The following is a 17,030-nucleotide window of genomic DNA, read 5'->3' as shown; positions in this document are numbered from 1 at the left end:
AACATCAATCAGGTGCCTCTCACACACCCCCAACTGAGGACCTGGCCTGCAACCCAGGCATGTACCCTGACCTGGAATTGAACCGGCGACCTTTCGGTTCTCAGGCTGGTGCTCAGTCCACTGAGCCAGACCAGCCAGGGCTAATTTATAATATTAATATATTTGTCTTTGTACTAATGCAGCCATAAAGTGTAATTTTTATGTGCGTGTATGTGTGTGTGTTGGAAGGGGCCCGCCCATGAAAGCAGAAACGCTTTCAGAGTTTGGTGGGGTCAGTCCTTTAACCTTTCACCCTGAAGCCTGTACGTTGTTTCAGGCTTCCCACCCCATCCCCACCATCATTCTGAGGTTCATTAGGATTTCCTGTTTAACCTTCCTCATTGTTCTGGAAGCACAGGATATGACCCATCTCCGTTACTAGAATGGAACCTCTATTATTTTTACGGCCAGAATGTAAATGTCCAAATCACTCCAAACCTGGTAGGAATAGTCAAAAGCAGACCCTCCTCTCAGCTGATGCAGGCTTTCCTCTTTGGAACCCCCCTGCAGTCACCAGTTGGTCTGACATGAACCCTGTCACCCATGTGCCTGTCGCTGGTTGAGGTCCAACCCTTGCCGGCACCCTGGACCAAGGCATAGAGAGACACTGCTGCCTTCGTCATCGCACACCTCAGGGACACTAGCGCCAGAGGAAGTGCTAAATATAGCCTATAGCTGAATTATCCAAGAACAAACAGAAAAGATTTTTGCTTGGCTAAAATGGACAGAGTTTTATAGTATAACAGCAGGTGGTTGATTTAAATCCTTTTGGAGCAGCACCAGATTTGCAGAAATCTGTGTGTGATTTTTTTTTCTTTCTTTCCTGTAACACATTTTAACAAAACGTGGGTCACTTTAGACCTTACATTCCATACAATTTTATGGCCCTTCCAGTTGATTCCACCTGGCTCCCCCTCTCGGGTGTCTTAGCTCCACTCCCCTCACTCCCCAGGCAGGTCCTCCACCTTCTCTCAGCGCTTTTCACTTCCCATTCTTCTCTCCTAGATGGAATCAGAGAGTGAGTCTCAGGGGAGCAAAATAAATACTTCTGCTGCTTTTCTGTTTTTACAGAAAAAAAAAACAACAACAATCTGTGCGGCAGAGGAATTCTGAGCATGATTGTGCAAGAGAAAACCTCGGGGTCTGACCTGAGCCCACCTCTCCGACCTCAGCCTACCTGGCCCGGTTGTTGTGGGCACCACTGGGTTCCTAAGTCAGAGGCTTTTTTTGCTCTGGTGATGGGAAGGTCCTTGGGCACACTGAATTGAGTCCTGTTGAGATGACAGTTCTTGGGGCAAGGCACATTATCATTATCATCACAAGTCCCCTCTCTTGCTTTGTGTATGTATTGTCTTTAATCCCCAATTCCCAGTTTCATCCCAATTCCTCTCTTTCCACAGGCAATTATTCTAAAATGTCTAGAGTGTATTTTTCTGTTTGTATGTGTTCCAGAAGAAGGTGGTATCTTGTGCGCATATGTTTTCTTTTTCTTTTTTTGTGAACATATATTTTAAATGTACATAATATCTTTTATACTTTTCTCACTCAACATTAGGTTTTTGAGATACAGCCGTATTGTTATGGGCATGTTTGTTCACACCGTGTACACATTTTTACTATCCACTCTCCCAGTGAGGGACACCAGATTTCTTCCACTATCCACCTCCAGTACACTGTTGCAATGAAAACCCTGGCACCATGTGAGAACCTGCATGCTGGGCACAGAGCATGCAATATACTTAATTTACCTCAGTGGTGGTAGATTCCAGAACAGCCTCACCAGCTACACTCCCTTAGAGTCTATGTATTTACTGTTCCCTCAGCCTGAAATAATGGTCCCCTAGGCTCTTGAAGGAACTTCCTTCTGCTGAGCAGTGAAGATCTCAGCTCAAATATCGGAGAGGCCTTCCCTAATCTTGCAGTAATGCCCCAAACCCGCCTTCCCTAGGTTAGTCTATCATTTTTATCTCCATTTGTTAAATCACAGTACTCTTCATAATTTGAAAGGATCTATAATCACTTACTTATTGTCTTCTCCACGCGGGTAGGGAACGCTGTCCTTGTCACTAAGCATCTAACATAGCTCTAGCATATAGTAGGCACTCAACAAATATCTGAATAAAGAAAAGAAATGATAATGCATAGTTCTGTGATATTAACCTGTTTAAAACTCTGTGGTTAAAAAAGTGAGGAACATAATGGATAGAGAAAGCTTTTTAAAAGGGACCCGAAGGGCACATTGGAGGCTCCAGTCATAAGCTCCTCCTGCCCTCCGCTCAGTTCCACAAGCCCACACGCTTACATCCATCCCTAACTTTTCCACTAAGTTTCCGCAAAGCCCCACCTCCTGGTCGGCTGTTGCAAAGCCCGACAAGCCCGCAGGGGGGCGCCCAGAACACGCCATTGAAGGAGAACTACAACTACATTGACCGGCGTAGTGCGCACCGCCCACCCACTTCCGGAACCGCCGAACAACATGGCGGCGCCCGAGGAGCATAGTTCCTCAACAGAAGCGCCCCAGCCAGCGTTGGAGGAGGAAGAAGCTAAAACATTTAAAGACCTGGTGAGGGTGGATGACACTGCTTTCTGTTTGTGCTGCTGGCGCCAGGCTCAGGCAGAGACCTTGGGTCTCCGCTGGTGATGTATAAAAGCTGGGGCCTAGCTCTTCCTGTTAGTGTGGCGACGTTTGTATCGGTCTGTGAGGTTGTACATGCGGCCAATCGACTTATTCTATTTATTTATTCTTTAATGTCTCGGGCTTTGGGATAGGATGAGCCAGGTTTGAATTCTGACCCAGTCTCTCACTAGAGGCAAGTTGTTACCTCTCTGCGCCTCACTTTCCACATCTGTAAATTGGGGAAATACTTCGTAGAATTACGAGGATTAAATGAAATACGTGTAAGAAACTTGGCTTTGTCCCTGGTGAATAGAAAGTGTTAAGTCTTGAGCTACTGTCTCATAGCTCTCAAGATGCCGACTTAGCAGGCGAACAGTAGGTGCGTTTTGAATCAAAGTGTAAGGGATGCATGCACGTGTCACCAGCAGGGTGGCCCTGACAGTCATTTAATCAGGAGGGAGGTGGCTGTGTGTAGTTTGCTTAAATGTGTTCTTTTGAATTCAAAGGGTGTGACAGATGTGTTGTGTGAAGCTTGTGACCAGTTGGGATGGACGAAGCCCACCAAAATCCAGATTGAAGCTATTCCTTTGGCCTTAGAAGGTAGGTTGAAATTAAACATATGGCCCGGAACAGATTTAGTATGGAGTTCTACTCAACTATTTACCACTTGTGAGAACTTTTGCTTGCATACTTGAAGGGAAATAGAAATATGGTCACTAAAGACAAAAGTTGGTGGCTTATCGGCTTTTCAAAAAGTTCTCGGGTTTTACCGAGCTTACTTTGTATAAGAGGATTTAGTGTTTGCAGCAGATGCTGACTTTAAGAAAGCGCTGGATTTAAATGTATTAACAAGAAACTTGTTAGAAATTATGAAAAATAAGGGCAGATTTACATAAGGGTGCCAGGAATCTGTGTTATATAGAGAGGTGTTGAGAGCTCCTGCTGTTAAACATGCTTATCAGATTTGCAGAAGAGTGGCTTATGACTAGTGGGACTGAAACCAACAGAAGGAACTTTGATAGGAGTAGAGGGGAAATCCTGTTCTTAGATTCCAAAGCTGAACTTGACAGGATTAGTGTGGGTGGTAAAAGGAGAGTCCAAGAAGTTAACTGGAAAGTCATTGAGATCCTCAGAGAAAGTGAATGTCACCTTAGGTGTATTGCCATAAGAGAAGGGTGACATTTTGCGGGTTTCCTATCCCTTTGAGAATCAAATAAAAATTAAAGAGTTTCTTCCCAGAAAAAAAAGTATGAATACATTTACACATAAAAGTTACATGGTGTCCTGAATTCCTCTTTCACAAGTGCCAGGTTAAGAACTGAACTAGCTCCAGGGAGAGAATAGTGCTTTACGCTGTTTAGAACACACCTAGAATACTATGCTCAGTTCTGGGGATCAGGGTTCAGGGACCAGCTGAGGGGCAATGAATGTGGTACAGTATCAAGCATAACCACAAATAGTTGAAGGAACTGAGTGCCTGTGGTCTGGAGGAGACTAAAGTTAGGGGGTGGGGTATGATAATTGGCTTTAATGCTTTGAAGAGCTGTTGTGCTGAAAAAGAATTAGACTTATTCTGTGAAATTCCATTTGTTCATTCCATAAATAGTTACTAAGTATGTGATACAAATGTAAAGCACCAGGAGTTAAGATTCTGCCTTCTTCAGGAGACACAAATTTATCACAAGGTGAACAGGGACATAAAGTTATTTCAAAGTGCAGTGAGGGAGTAGAATAGATTACTTGCAATTGAAATGTATTAGAGAACATTTGTTGAATTTTTTGGCTGGGGAGTTTCGAAAGACATTTGAATTGAACTTCAAAGACTGAATAGAATTTAGACATTTAGAGATGATGGGAGAGGAGGACTTTCTAGCCACAGGGGAGAGCATGAAAAAAAGCCAAGATGACTGGGGAATGTGGGCATGTGTGGAGTGGAGGCCTGCAAGCTCTTAACAGAGAGTGGTGGGAAAGATTAGTAAGGTGATTGGGGCCAGATCATGAAGGACTTGAGTGCTGGGTAAAGGAATTTGGTCTTTGTTTCATAGTCAGTGGAGCAGCTTTGGAGATTATTTTTTAGCAGAAGAATGAAATCCTTGGAGTTGTATTCTTGGATACTTTAGAGACAAGAGGCTGGAGGCTGGGAGATCAATTAGGAGCCCATTGTAATACGTTTGGGAATAAATAATGGGTAGGGTAATGGTAGTGAGGATGAAAAAGAGAAAATGATGACAAAAGAATCATCATAATATTACAACCTGTTTGTTGAAGTGGAAGGTGAGGTGTGGGGAAATCTCAGATTATTGTAAGGTTTCTAGCCTATGTGTTTAGGACATACTGTCATTATACCACTTATATAAAAAGCAAACACAAGAGGAAAAATAATTTCAGGAAAAGTGAATTCAGTTGGGAATCATTTTAGGTATCAAAGAGATTGAGTTGACTAATGCATAGTTGGAACATAGGGATTAGAGCTTGATTAAGAGGCCAGAACTGGATGTAGACATCATGTCCGGAGAGGTTATGGCTGAAACCAGAAATGGGTGAGGTTGCCGGAAGAGGCCCAGAGATGATAGGAGAAATGGAGGGTCAGCGCAGGGCTGAAAGTCACGAGCACAGTTTCACACACAGTAGGTCAGGGACAGTGTTTCATGGAGGAGATAGCAAACACTTCCGACTTGTTTAGGGAAGCTAGGAGGGTAAGGGCTGTATGAAGGCCATTGTAGGGGAGAAGCCTCAGCAGCCAGCAGTGCCAGCGTGGCTTTCAAGCAACAAAAAGGAGGGTCGGGGCATTCAGACTTTCTCTTTCTGTGACTCAGGTGGGAAGAAGGAATCAAAATTAGGTGGCGGTAATAATTCTAACATTTTCAGTCAAAACTTTGTATTTAATGCAGAGAAAATAGGAGTTAATGAAAGATTGCTGGGAACTGAGTAATGTGATTGACATAATCACCATGGAAAATGTGTTTATTCCCATTGTTGATCTTGTCTAACTTTAATGACTAGTTTATAAATGCCTCATTTGAATCTACAGATTCTGATGAAACAAATAATTTAAATAGCCTAACAAAGTTTTTTTCTTTTCTCCTACAAAGTTAACTTGAAAATTTTAATTTGAGTACTAATGAGGGGGTCGGTTTCTACAGTTACTGAGCCCTGAGTACATTTATTGTTCTTAAACCTTATAACAAGCTTGAAAGGTAGGAATGATTATTTTATTGGTGAGATTGAGGCTCACAGGACTAGGTACCTGGGCTGGAGTCACGTAGCTAGTTATTGCTGGAGCTAGAATTTGAGTATAGAACATCCGTGGAGATCATCGCTCAGCAGGAAGCATTCCCATGGGCACTGTTCTAGTGGTTTTGGCTTGGGAGGTGATTTCCAAATCTCATCAGTTGAGGGCTTCCCATGGGGACCTGTTCTCAAGGAATTCCTTACGATGTGTTTCCCTCAAAAGAAGTGACCTGGACTGTTAAGCTCCTTGTTGCCTCTCTGTGCCAGCGGGCCTACTTTATCTTCCTAACGGATAACACTGGGTGAGATATTCCCTGCTTTGAATCCTTCAGGTCTTCTTACTTATAAGAAGACATCAAAACTCTTCAGAGTAGCTTATGAGTTTCCTTTCTAGCCTCGTTCTTCTGCCCTTTCCCCTAAGACTTCTGTGTTCCAGCCACACTGCACATTTCACTCTCCCTGTGCATACTATAAAGTGGGGGTCCCCAGCCCCCAGGCCTGTTAGGAATCGGGCCACACAGCAGGAGGTGAGCAGCAGGTGAGCCAGTGAAGCCTCGCTCACTGCCTGAACTTCGCCTCCTGTCTCTTCCCCTCTACCCACTGCCCTGTTTGGAGGAAAAACTGTCTTCTATGAAGCCAGTCCCTCGTGTCAAAATGGTTGGGGACTGCTGTTCTAAAGCTTTCATCCTCTCGTCATACATCATACGGGAATGTCCTTCCTTTCCTTCCGTGCTTATGTTTAGATTTAATTTATCCATCACCCCTTTCAGCCTTTCTTGACTCCTTGGGTCAGTAAGTTATGCCTTCTGTGGTGTTCTCACTGTGTTTTGCAGGGGCTTGTGTTAAAGCCCTCATCACGTTATTATGTACTTGTGTGTCTCATCCCTGGATTTTGAACTTATCTAGAACAGAGACCATGTTTTCTGACTGTTCAGCCTTCCTCTGCACCCAGTTCCTCAGGTACTTATTCAGTGTCTGCTTTGTGCTCAATGTTGTGTCATTGCATAAAATGTGGGAAAATGCAGTCAATTTCTTTGCTGTTAGATATTTTCTTTCTTTTTTTCTTTCCTAGGTCGTGATATCATTGGGCTGGCAGAAACTGGCTCTGGAAAAACGGGGGCCTTTGCTTTGCCTATTCTGAATGCGCTGCTGGAGACGCCCCAGCGTTTGTTTGCTTTAGTTCTCACTCCCACCCGAGAGCTGGCCTTCCAGATTTCTGAGCAGTTTGAAGCCCTGGGGTCATCTATTGGAGTGCAGAGTGGTAAGTGTCTAAGAGGAAAAGAGTCTTAGGGTTTCTTCACTAGTTGGGAGTGAGTGTAAAAGGAGAATGGAAGGAAGTATAATTAACATGTTTATTAACCAAAAAGCTGATTTGGTATTTTAGTTTTGGAGAAAGTTATAAACTTAAGGGAAGAACAAATTTAAGTTGAAATATAGCATTGGCTTTAAGAGATGATCAGTGAACTATGGAAAAAATGAAGTATCTCTTTTCTATGTTTTTTTTTTTTTTTGTAGCTGTGATTGTAGGTGGAATTGATTCAATGTCCCAATCCCTGGCCCTGGCAAAAAAACCACATATAATAATAGGTGAGTAATTGCCAAAGGTAAAAGACACTGGCAGTGATGAATTAGAGAAAATCTACCAATGTTTGATGTAACTTGTGTGGAAATGTTAGTGGCGGATGTGGACCTGGGTTCTTGAGTTTGGCTAAGAAAGAATTCAGAGCCAAGAACTCTAGTGCAGGGGTAAGTTTATTCAGCAAGTCAAGCAGAAGTACACTCGAAATGAAGAGTCAAGCTGCCCCAGGCTGTGGGAAAGGGCTCCTTTTTAACCAGGAGGGGCTGACCGCTTCTTTCTGTAAGCTGACCTCAATTGGGGCCTGTCTGGTCGTCGTTGCCTGTCTGTGTATAGGAGGCAGATGAGGCTGTTCTCCAGCCCCTTGTTCTTCCTCTCCAGCCCCTTTAGACCTCTAGGGGTCTAAACTGCATGACTGATGACATACTAGGGGAGGAAAGGTCACCATAGGGGCAAGGGCCTGGCCTGTAGTAGTTGTTTCCCTAGTTTTGCCCCTTGCTAGGTACCCGGGACTTTCTGCCCAGGTGACATTTTGTAAGTTGCTGCTCTCTTCATGCCTGTCGAACTGCTTACTCCATCAGAAAGTCTTTGAAGAACAGATTTAAAAAAAAGATTTTATTTATTTATTTTTAGAGAGAGGGGAAGGAAGGGAGAAAGAAAGGAAGAGAAACATCCATCGGTTGGTTACCATTTGCATGTGCCCCAACTGGGGACTGAACCCACGACCTGGGCGTGTGCCCTGACCGTGAATCAAACTGGTGACCTTCTGCTCTACAGGATGACACCTAACCAACTGAGCCACGCTGGTTAGGGCTGAAGAACAGATTTTGTAATCCTCTTTAGTTTCTTAATTTCTGAAATCGGGAGGAGGAGGAAAAGGGACTTGGTAACTTTTTTCCTTTCTTTTTGTCCTTGTTCTTGAACATTGCTCTTTCTCCTCAACCTTTCTTGGCAGCAACTCCTGGTCGACTGATTGACCACTTGGAAAATACAAAAGGTTTCAACTTAAGAGCTCTCAAATACTTGGTCATGGATGAAGCAGACAGAATATTGAATATGGATTTTGAGACAGAGGTGAGCTCTCAATTTGTTTCCTCTTAGAGCATTTCAAGTTCCCTGTTTCAAAATCGATTCATTTCACACTGCTTCAGGTGGAGTGCTGCATCATCATCAGCTAGTTTAAACATCTCTGCGGCCTTTTTCATTCGTGGTGTTCTCCCCGTCGTTAGTGTCTTGGCGTCTTCTTTAGAATGTCTTCTGACTCTGGTTTCAGAGATGAGGAAAAGATCAAACCCAGATTTTATTTTCTATTTCATTGGCTGGACCTCTTCCATGTACCTCGAAATATCTGTTTTTGTTTTTGTCTTTTGATGTTCTCATCATAGTTTATTTAGTTGATTAATACCTACTCTTGACTTTTCTTTTACATTAGTTCTAATCTACTAATTTAAATTGTTCATTTTCTCTGAGTCACATTTTTTGATAGCTTCTGGCACGGTATCAAATAGTAAATATTTCATAAATTGTTGCTAGACTGAATTGAATTTTTGAGTCCCCAGCCTCCACAGTGCTGTATTCAGTTTGTTGTTCTATTCTCTCTCCTTCACAAGGAGTAATTGCAGGTGTCCACTTGAAATGTTATATTGATATCCTTTCCTTTTTGTGCCTTAGGTCGACAAGATTCTCAAAGTGATTCCCCGAGATCGGAAAACATTTCTGTTCTCTGCTACCATGACCAAGAAGGTGAAATTTTCTAGGACTTCTTACTTTTTTCTGAAAGAATTGATAAATAAAAACAACAATAACAACAGTAAAAATAGAAAGAGTCTGTGGGAATCTGTACTATTCCAGGTTTTTTTTGTTTCTTCAGGTGCAAAAACTTCAGCGAGCAGCACTAAAGAATCCTGTGAAATGTGCTGTTTCCTCTAAATACCAGACAGTTGAGAAATTACAGCAATATTACATTTTTATTCCCTCAAAATTCAAGGTAAAGTGTTTACTTTGATCATTTCTGCCTCTCCCTCTCTTTCCTCACTAAAGCATCTGAAAATGTATCAACTCTTGATTAGCTGAGAGCCGTGCTGCAGATTGGAGTTCCTTCTGTTTGTTTTAGAGAGGGTGCTGTGATTATGTTTATCTCTGGGGGAGCCAAACATTCCAGGAATTCACAACATACTAAATCAACCACAGTAATGAAGTCACGATATAATTCCTTCCCAGCCCCATCCTTGAGGTAGTTTTTGTTTTATGTGCTTATTATGTGGCTTTTTTGTAGTTGAGGGACCCTTGTGCTGGGCCTTAGGTGTGAGGACTTCCTGGTTGCTGAGTACAGGTCTCTCTGTGCTTGGCTTCAGCTGTATGAGGCAGCTAGGAGTCTGTGCAATTGAGAAGCAGCTATAAACTTAGTCTTTTATGTGATTTACCTCAATGTATGCCCAGGACTCCAACCTTTTCTTCCAGGTTCAATTACATGTATATTGTTTTGGGTTTGTAACTTAGGATACCTACCTGGTTTATATTCTAAATGAATTGGCTGGAAACTCCTTTATGATATTCTGCAGCACCTGTAACAATACTCAGAGAACAGCCTTGCTACTCCGAAATCTTGGATTTACTGCCATCCCCCTCCATGGACAGATGAGTCAGGTAAAGATTCCTTGGTGTCATCAGTGAACTGGTGGCATAAGAAAGATAAACCACGTAGCGATAGATTTGTACAATAACAACACATGACAGTGCATTTTCCAATTATTGTTTGATTCCATGGCTTCAAAGTGTTGTCTGGATGTTTACTTCCTCCTCTAGGATAGCAGAAGCTCAGATTAGAATATTCCCAGGTAGTTGTCTGGAATGGAAGCTATTGAGTTGATTTATTTAGTTGTAATAGTGATTCTCTGGTCTCTAAGGGTTTTTAATAAATTATTTCCCAATTACCCATCATGGTAAAAAATTCTTATTGCATGTTTGTATTTTCCAGTCTTAGTCTTAAATATTTTTTTGTTGCTTCTGTGTTTCCTTTTGCCTTATGAATCCAATCTGGACTTAAGGGGAAATATAGTTTAAAAAATTTCTGTCTTTTGTATTAGCATGTCTAGTTGGTATGTCTTAGATTCCAAGAGTCCTTAAATTATTTTCATTTCTTCTTTTTTCATCATTTCAGAGCAAGCGTCTTGGATCCCTCAATAAGTTTAAGGCAAAGGCTCGTTCCATTCTTCTGGCCACTGATGTTGCAAGCCGAGGTTTGGACATACCTCATGTGGATGTTGTGGTCAACTTTGACATTCCTACCCATTCCAAGGTGAGTCCTGCTGCTGATCTGACTTCTAGTGCCAAAGTGTATTTTCTTCTTTAATTGAGGTATAATTCACATAGAACATTATATTAGTTTCAGCTGTACAACATAAGATTTGATATTTGTATGTATTGCAAAATGATCACTACAATAAGTCAAGTTGACATCCGTAACCACATATAATAGCAAATTTTGGGGGGTACGTGATAAGAACTTATAAGATCTACTCTCTTAGCAACTTTCAGATGTGGGGTGCAGTATTAATAACAATAGTCGTCATGCTGTGTATTATATTCTGATGGATGGCTTTTTTATTTTATAACTGGAAATTTGTACCTATTACACCGCCTTCACCCATCTCACTCCCCTATCCCCAACCCCGACCTCTGGCAGCCTGAGCTCAGTTTTTGTTTTAGATTTGGCATATAGGTTAAGGTCATATGGTATTTGTTTTTTTCTGACTTGTTTCACTTAGCATAATGCCCTCAGGATCATTCATGTTCTCACTAATGACAAGATTTAATTCTTTCTTTTTTTTTTTTTTAAGGTTTTATTTACTTATTTTTAGAGAAGGAAGAGAGGGAGAAAGAGAGAGAGAAACATCAATGTGCGGTTGCTGGGGGCCGTGGCCTGCAACCCAGGCATGTGCCCTGACTGGGAATTGAACCTGGGACACTTTGGTTCTTAGCCCGTGCTCAATTCACTGAGCTACGCCAGCCAGGGCTTTAATTCTTTCTTTTCAGTGGCTGAGTATTATTCCATTGTATCCAGAGTATATTTCTCAAGGAAATGTTTTCTGTTTTTCCTTAGTTACAGTATCTTTTTTTTTGTCTATGATTAGTTAAGTATCAAAAACTGGGAAACCTGATTTGTTCACTTATCATTTTACACATGCCCACAGATAGAATATTACTACATGTGAATGAAGGTAGCTAATGAGAGGTATTAGATGCTCACAGTCAGAGAACAGATGCAACATATGCTGATCTTCATCAGTCTTATTTCTTTAGAAATGACAGCTTGTGGTTTTTCGTGTTTCTTAGGGTTTCTCAGCCTCGGCACGATTCATATTTGGAGCTAGTGAGTTCTTTGTTGTGGGGGCTATCCTTTGTATTGTAGGATGCTTAGCAGCATTCCTGGCCTCCAACCACAGTGACATTGTGACAAACAGATATGTTTTCAGACTTTTCCAAATATCCCCTAGGGAGGGCAAAATTGCCCCTGGCTGAGAACAACTGGTATCTCTTGGCTGTATATTTAACTGCTGTATACAAGGTGCTGTCGGCCTCATTTGACTTGCACAGTAACTGTGAGTTTGGGCATGTCTTCCTGTCCCTGTTTTATAGATAAGAAGCCAAGGTTCAGAGAGATGATGTGACTTGCAGATAGTTGTATAGCTGGTAGGTGGTAAAACCAGAGCGGTGACCTATCTCTGTCTCTAGATTTAATGCTATTTTTCCTACACCGTGTTAATATGCTTTGGGACCATGTAGATATGCTTTGTAGATTTATCATTCTATAAAAGAAAGGAAAAGGGCTGGTGTGGCTCATTTGGTTAGAGCATTGTCCTGTACACTGAAAGGCTGTGGGTTTGATCCCTAGTCAGGCATGTGTGGAGGGCAACTAATTCATGTTATTTATAGTTCATGTAACTCAAATTTACCTTTTTTGTTTCAGGATTACATCCATCGAGTAGGTCGAACAGCTCGAGCTGGGCGCTCTGGAAAGGCTATTACCTTTGTCACCCAGTAAGTGAATGGGCTTTAGGGGCAGAATGGTGTAGAGCAAGGAGCAGAACTTCGGAGTAGACTGACTGGGAACCTCACTCCACCAGTTACTATAATAGTTACTTAACCTCCCTTAATCCCATTTTCTTCATTGTAAGATGGAAATAATAATACCTCCCTTTGGAAAAGTCTGAAATCATAACTGTTTGTCACCGTGCCTCCTGTGGTTGGAGGCCAGGAATGCTGCCAAGCACCCTACAGTACAAAGGATAGCCCCACAACAAAGAACTCACTGCTGCACATGTTAGTGAAGATTGGAGATGTAGATGCACAAGGTCTAGTATAGTGTTCGACATACAGAAGGAACAGACAAAGCCTTTTTATTTCTTTAACTGCTAGAGCCAAAGAGCAGTGACCTTTCCCTCAACTCAAACGAGTAGAATAACTATTTCTGATCCTGTTTTCAGGGGAACACATTTTATGTACCCAGTGCTTTTTTGGGAGTAAAAGCTGTTGGGTGGTTTTTCCAGTGTGCTGTGCACAGAAGATTGCATTTAGCCAGTATTCGGAAAAGGAACAGTAGATTCAGTATTGCTTTAACACTGTTACATTGTGTCATGCGTCGTACAGTTTTGGAATAGGCCGACATTTGCATTGTCAGTCCGCCAAAGCATGCCAATTTCCCTTCCTCAGGTATGATGTGGAGCTCTTCCAGCGCATAGAACACCTAATTGGGAAGAAACTGCCTGTCTTTCCAACACAGGATGACGAGGTTATGATGCTGACAGAACGTGTGACTGAAGCCCAAAGATTTGCCCGAATGGTATGCAACTTACTTTTTACCAACTTCTTTGCAACTGATGTTACTATGTGCTAGACACTATTGTATTAGTCCTCATAAGAGACTACAGGAGCTGGATAATATTTTATTCCAAATTTAAGATGGGCATGCTCAAGTTAGTGATAGTCAGTCCATCATTAGACCATACAACTAAGTGGTTGAATCATGGTTCGAACTAAGTCTTACACAGTGACCACGTTCTCAGCTACTGTTCATGTTTCACGTGTGGCAGGAAAACCTTCGGACTTGAGATCAGAAGGCCTGGCTGTGAGCTTGGACAGTGTGTCTGATTTCTCAAAAGCAGTTCTTTACCAAACAGCTCCTATCCCGATGTAGGGCATAATACTTACCGTGAACACCTTACATGGTTTTATGAGCACCAGATAAGCTAATGAAAACTTCACAGCTACTAACAATACCAGGAGTAGTGGAGATGAGAAGACTCTAAGGAGAAGCCTTGCTAGTGTTACCTCCTCCCGGAGGTTCTGTCTGAGGGCTAGGGAAACCTCAGCCCTGGGGTGCCTTCTGAGTAGCTCAAGTGTGGACTTGTTTTTGTTTTTCTTCCAGCAGGGAATTTTTGTTTTCTATTTTTGTTTACATATGCATTGAGTGGAGAGTTCAGAAATTCCAGAAAGGATTCAGATAGTAAATGAAACATAAGCCATCCCCTGCAGAGAACCATTGGTAACCTGTTGCTATTTTTCTTTCTTTAGCCATAATTAGATTTCATCTAATTGCATATGATTAACGTTTTTTGATTTCAACAAATATAGATCCATTCAATCATTTCTTCATGGCTACAAGGAGTTCTGTTACTAATATGTAACATGATTTACATTGATGTATATATATGCTTTCTCTAATTTTTTTTTATATTTTAACTAGCACTGGGTTGAGCATCGTAGCGTGTATAGCTTTGCACACTTGTCTGTTCCCTTCAAATAATTCTTAGAAATAAACTGTTGGGCTAAGGAGTACACACAGTTAACGTGTGAATTGACCTGGAATGCCGCATTGCCCTGTGGAAAAGCTAGAGTAGTTTACTCTACCAGTGAGAGTATGTGTGAATGTCCTCACATTTTGACCAATACTAGGTATTACCAGTGTCTTAAATTTTTGCTAGTCTGCCATGTGAAAGTAATGTCTTATTGTTTTAACTTTTTTGTATTTGATACTAGTAAGGCTAAAGTTTTTGTGTTTTGGGATTTTGGTCTTATCCCCTTGCTAATGTGAGGTTTTAGGAAGTTACTCCGTGTTTGATTTTTAAGGAAGGAAGACCGGGAAGTGTTAACTGTCAGTGAGGGTGATTCATTTTCCGTCCTGTCCTTCTGCTTTCTTGCAGGAGTTAAGGGAGCACGGAGAGAAGAAGAAACGTGCACGGGAGGATGCTGAGGACAACGATGATACGGAGGGCGCTATTGGGGTCAGGAACAAGGTGGCTGGAGGAAGAATGAAGAAACGGAAAGGCCGCTAATCTCTTTGATAGAGACTTGATTTCTGCTCCGTTTTGTAAAAAGGGGATTGAAGAAGAGAAAGAAGCCTCCAACAGAGTTCTTCAGACTGAAATCTGAGAATTACGTCCGGAATCCACTCAGCTAATTCCGTAGTTATCCCCCTCTCTGTGTGCTGGAGTGCCAGTGGCGCAGAACATTGCTCCCAGTGCTCATGGCGGGTCATTACTGTTTTCAGCTTTGGTTCTGGCTCGTGCCGTGAGGAGGATGTGTCCTTTGGTCCCTTCACACAGACCTTTCGCTTTTTTCAGCTTCAAGTCAAGGACCAGGTTGATGAAGTACTTGACCTGTAATTGTAAAGAAGCTCCTATGTTTATAAAATGGTGATACTTAAGCAATTTCAGCTTGTGCTTAGTTAGACCTAATGTGAAATAATAAATTTAAATATTTTTAAAATATTCAGACTTATTGAAGATGTTTATAGGTTAAAGGACTTAATGTATTTAAGTAAGATCTTGCTCATGGGTAAGGAGCTAACTGGCGGTTACATGCCAAATTCATTGGGTGTCCTTAATTTAAACATTATTTATGACTTTAAAAGTCAGTCAGCAACGGAACAAGATGATGGGTAGCTTTGAAAGAAATTCCAGCTAAAAGGTTGGTTATGTTTTTCTTGTGGGTGGAGCAAAGTCCTTAAGTAAGACTGTACACCCTAAATAGATTCACTTCCTTGGCCTCTTGGATTAAGCAGGTGGTTGGGAAGACTGGTTTCTTATATAGAGTCTTATCTCCAGGTGACTCAATTAAAATCAGGGAACATCGTGAATATAGGGGAATTCCAAGACCCAATTTCATCACTTTTTATTGGTGTCCATTGGACACTGTTTCCTTTCTTTTGGCCTCATCTATTGGTTAGTTTCATTCAGGAGATGTGAAGCTGGGGCATCAGCCGCTGGGAGGAAGTAGACATTGGCACTGTCGGGAGTGGGTGGGTCAGGGGAGAGGCAATGGAAATCAGAAATGACTTTGCGCTTCGAGTCGAGAACTGTCATGTGCTCTGAGGGCTTTTATACGTAGAAGGTATCTAATCAGTTTTGTTGAACGTAGCAATTTTTTTAGAGTATTGAGTGGCAGAACCAGAATGAAGCAATTCAAATAGCTTCAGATCAAGAATGAGTTTTGGCAAAAAAAACTTTCCATGTTCATCTAAATGAAAGTGAATGGATCAAAATTGTGCTTCTTAGAGTCAAAGTGTCTGGTGAGAAGTGAAAAGTAAATGTCAGTGAAATTCTCTGTGGTTGTCAGATGTGAGCTGTTGATTACAGGAAGGTCTTTTGTAAATACTGGTAGCAGGGTGCTTTCTACCACAAATATATCCTAAGATGGGTGCCTCTGGATAAAACATGTGGAGTTCATTGAAATATAACTCATGGCTTATTTTGTTAAATTTGCCTCAAATTTCATTGCTGCTCGTGGTGTGTTTATGTGAAGGCTAAGTTAGAGGAGTCAGGAGGCAATGAAAAAGGAAAGGAGAAAAAGGGTGGAAGGAAAGGAAGAGGCAGACAGGTGAGTGGGACTGTATTTGTGACTATGTGTTATGAGTTGTGCCTACCACTGGAGGCTAATTCTCCATTAAATGTATTTTCCTGATGGGAATCTGCAGGATGGCTTAGGATAATGGTAACTCTCTTAGCCAGTGGGTAAAAGATCGATGGTTGCTGTTTCAGCTCAGTGGGTGGCTGCAGAAGCAAGCCGACATTGAATAGGTATGGGTGGTGGGTAAGGAGGAGAGGTTGGAATTCTTCTGAAGGAATCTGAACTTTCCCAATAGGCAGGGGTCTCTACCTACGGTCTGTGGACCACTGAGACATATGCATAGTTCTGGGCATACTGAAAAAGTTAAAAACTACCACTAAAGCTTAGCTGTTGTTTCTAAAGTGTTGGGTTGGCCAAAAAGTTCATTTGTTTCCGTGAGATGGCTCTAGTAGCACTTAGCTGTCTTTAACTTCATTCAAAACAATTTCGTTAGATTGCATTGTGACAGCTGTCATACCAGAGTGCATTAAAAAAAACTTACCAGTTTCCTTCCTTCCTTCAGCTTCCTTTCACACTTTCTCTCTTTCATCTTTCTTTTTCTGTTTTCTTAATTCAAGTAATCCAGAGGTTTAAATAATATAAATAGTTTTCATCCAGTTTTGACACTGGGCCAAATTATCTAGGGACTCAGTGGTAGTTATGTTCTATTCTTTCCACTAG

The 17,030-nt window shown here is 41.7% G+C and overlaps 1 protein-coding gene across 1 annotated transcript; it reads left to right on the top strand.

Moving 5' to 3' along the window:
• Nucleotides 1-2,479: 2,479 nt before the first annotated feature.
• DDX47 (DEAD-box helicase 47) lies at nucleotides 2,480-16,315 on the top strand. Its single transcript, XM_028532888.2, has 12 exons — nucleotides 2,480-2,602; nucleotides 3,163-3,256; nucleotides 6,960-7,148; nucleotides 7,403-7,474; nucleotides 8,419-8,537; nucleotides 9,135-9,206; nucleotides 9,334-9,450; nucleotides 9,963-10,109; nucleotides 10,624-10,761; nucleotides 12,433-12,503; nucleotides 13,176-13,305; nucleotides 14,666-16,315. Exons 1-12 carry the CDS (start codon nucleotides 2,516-2,518, stop codon nucleotides 14,795-14,797), a joined length of 1,368 nt encoding a protein of 455 aa, XP_028388689.1. The 5' UTR covers nucleotides 2,480-2,515; the 3' UTR covers nucleotides 14,798-16,315.
• The last annotated feature ends 715 nt before the right edge of the window (nucleotides 16,316-17,030 follow it).

Source organism: Phyllostomus discolor, chromosome 2 (genome assembly GCF_004126475.2).
Source record: "Phyllostomus discolor isolate MPI-MPIP mPhyDis1 chromosome 2, mPhyDis1.pri.v3, whole genome shotgun sequence".
Taxonomy (NCBI): domain Eukaryota; kingdom Metazoa; phylum Chordata; class Mammalia; order Chiroptera; family Phyllostomidae; genus Phyllostomus; species Phyllostomus discolor.
This window is presented reverse-complemented; position numbering and strand designations above follow the sequence as displayed.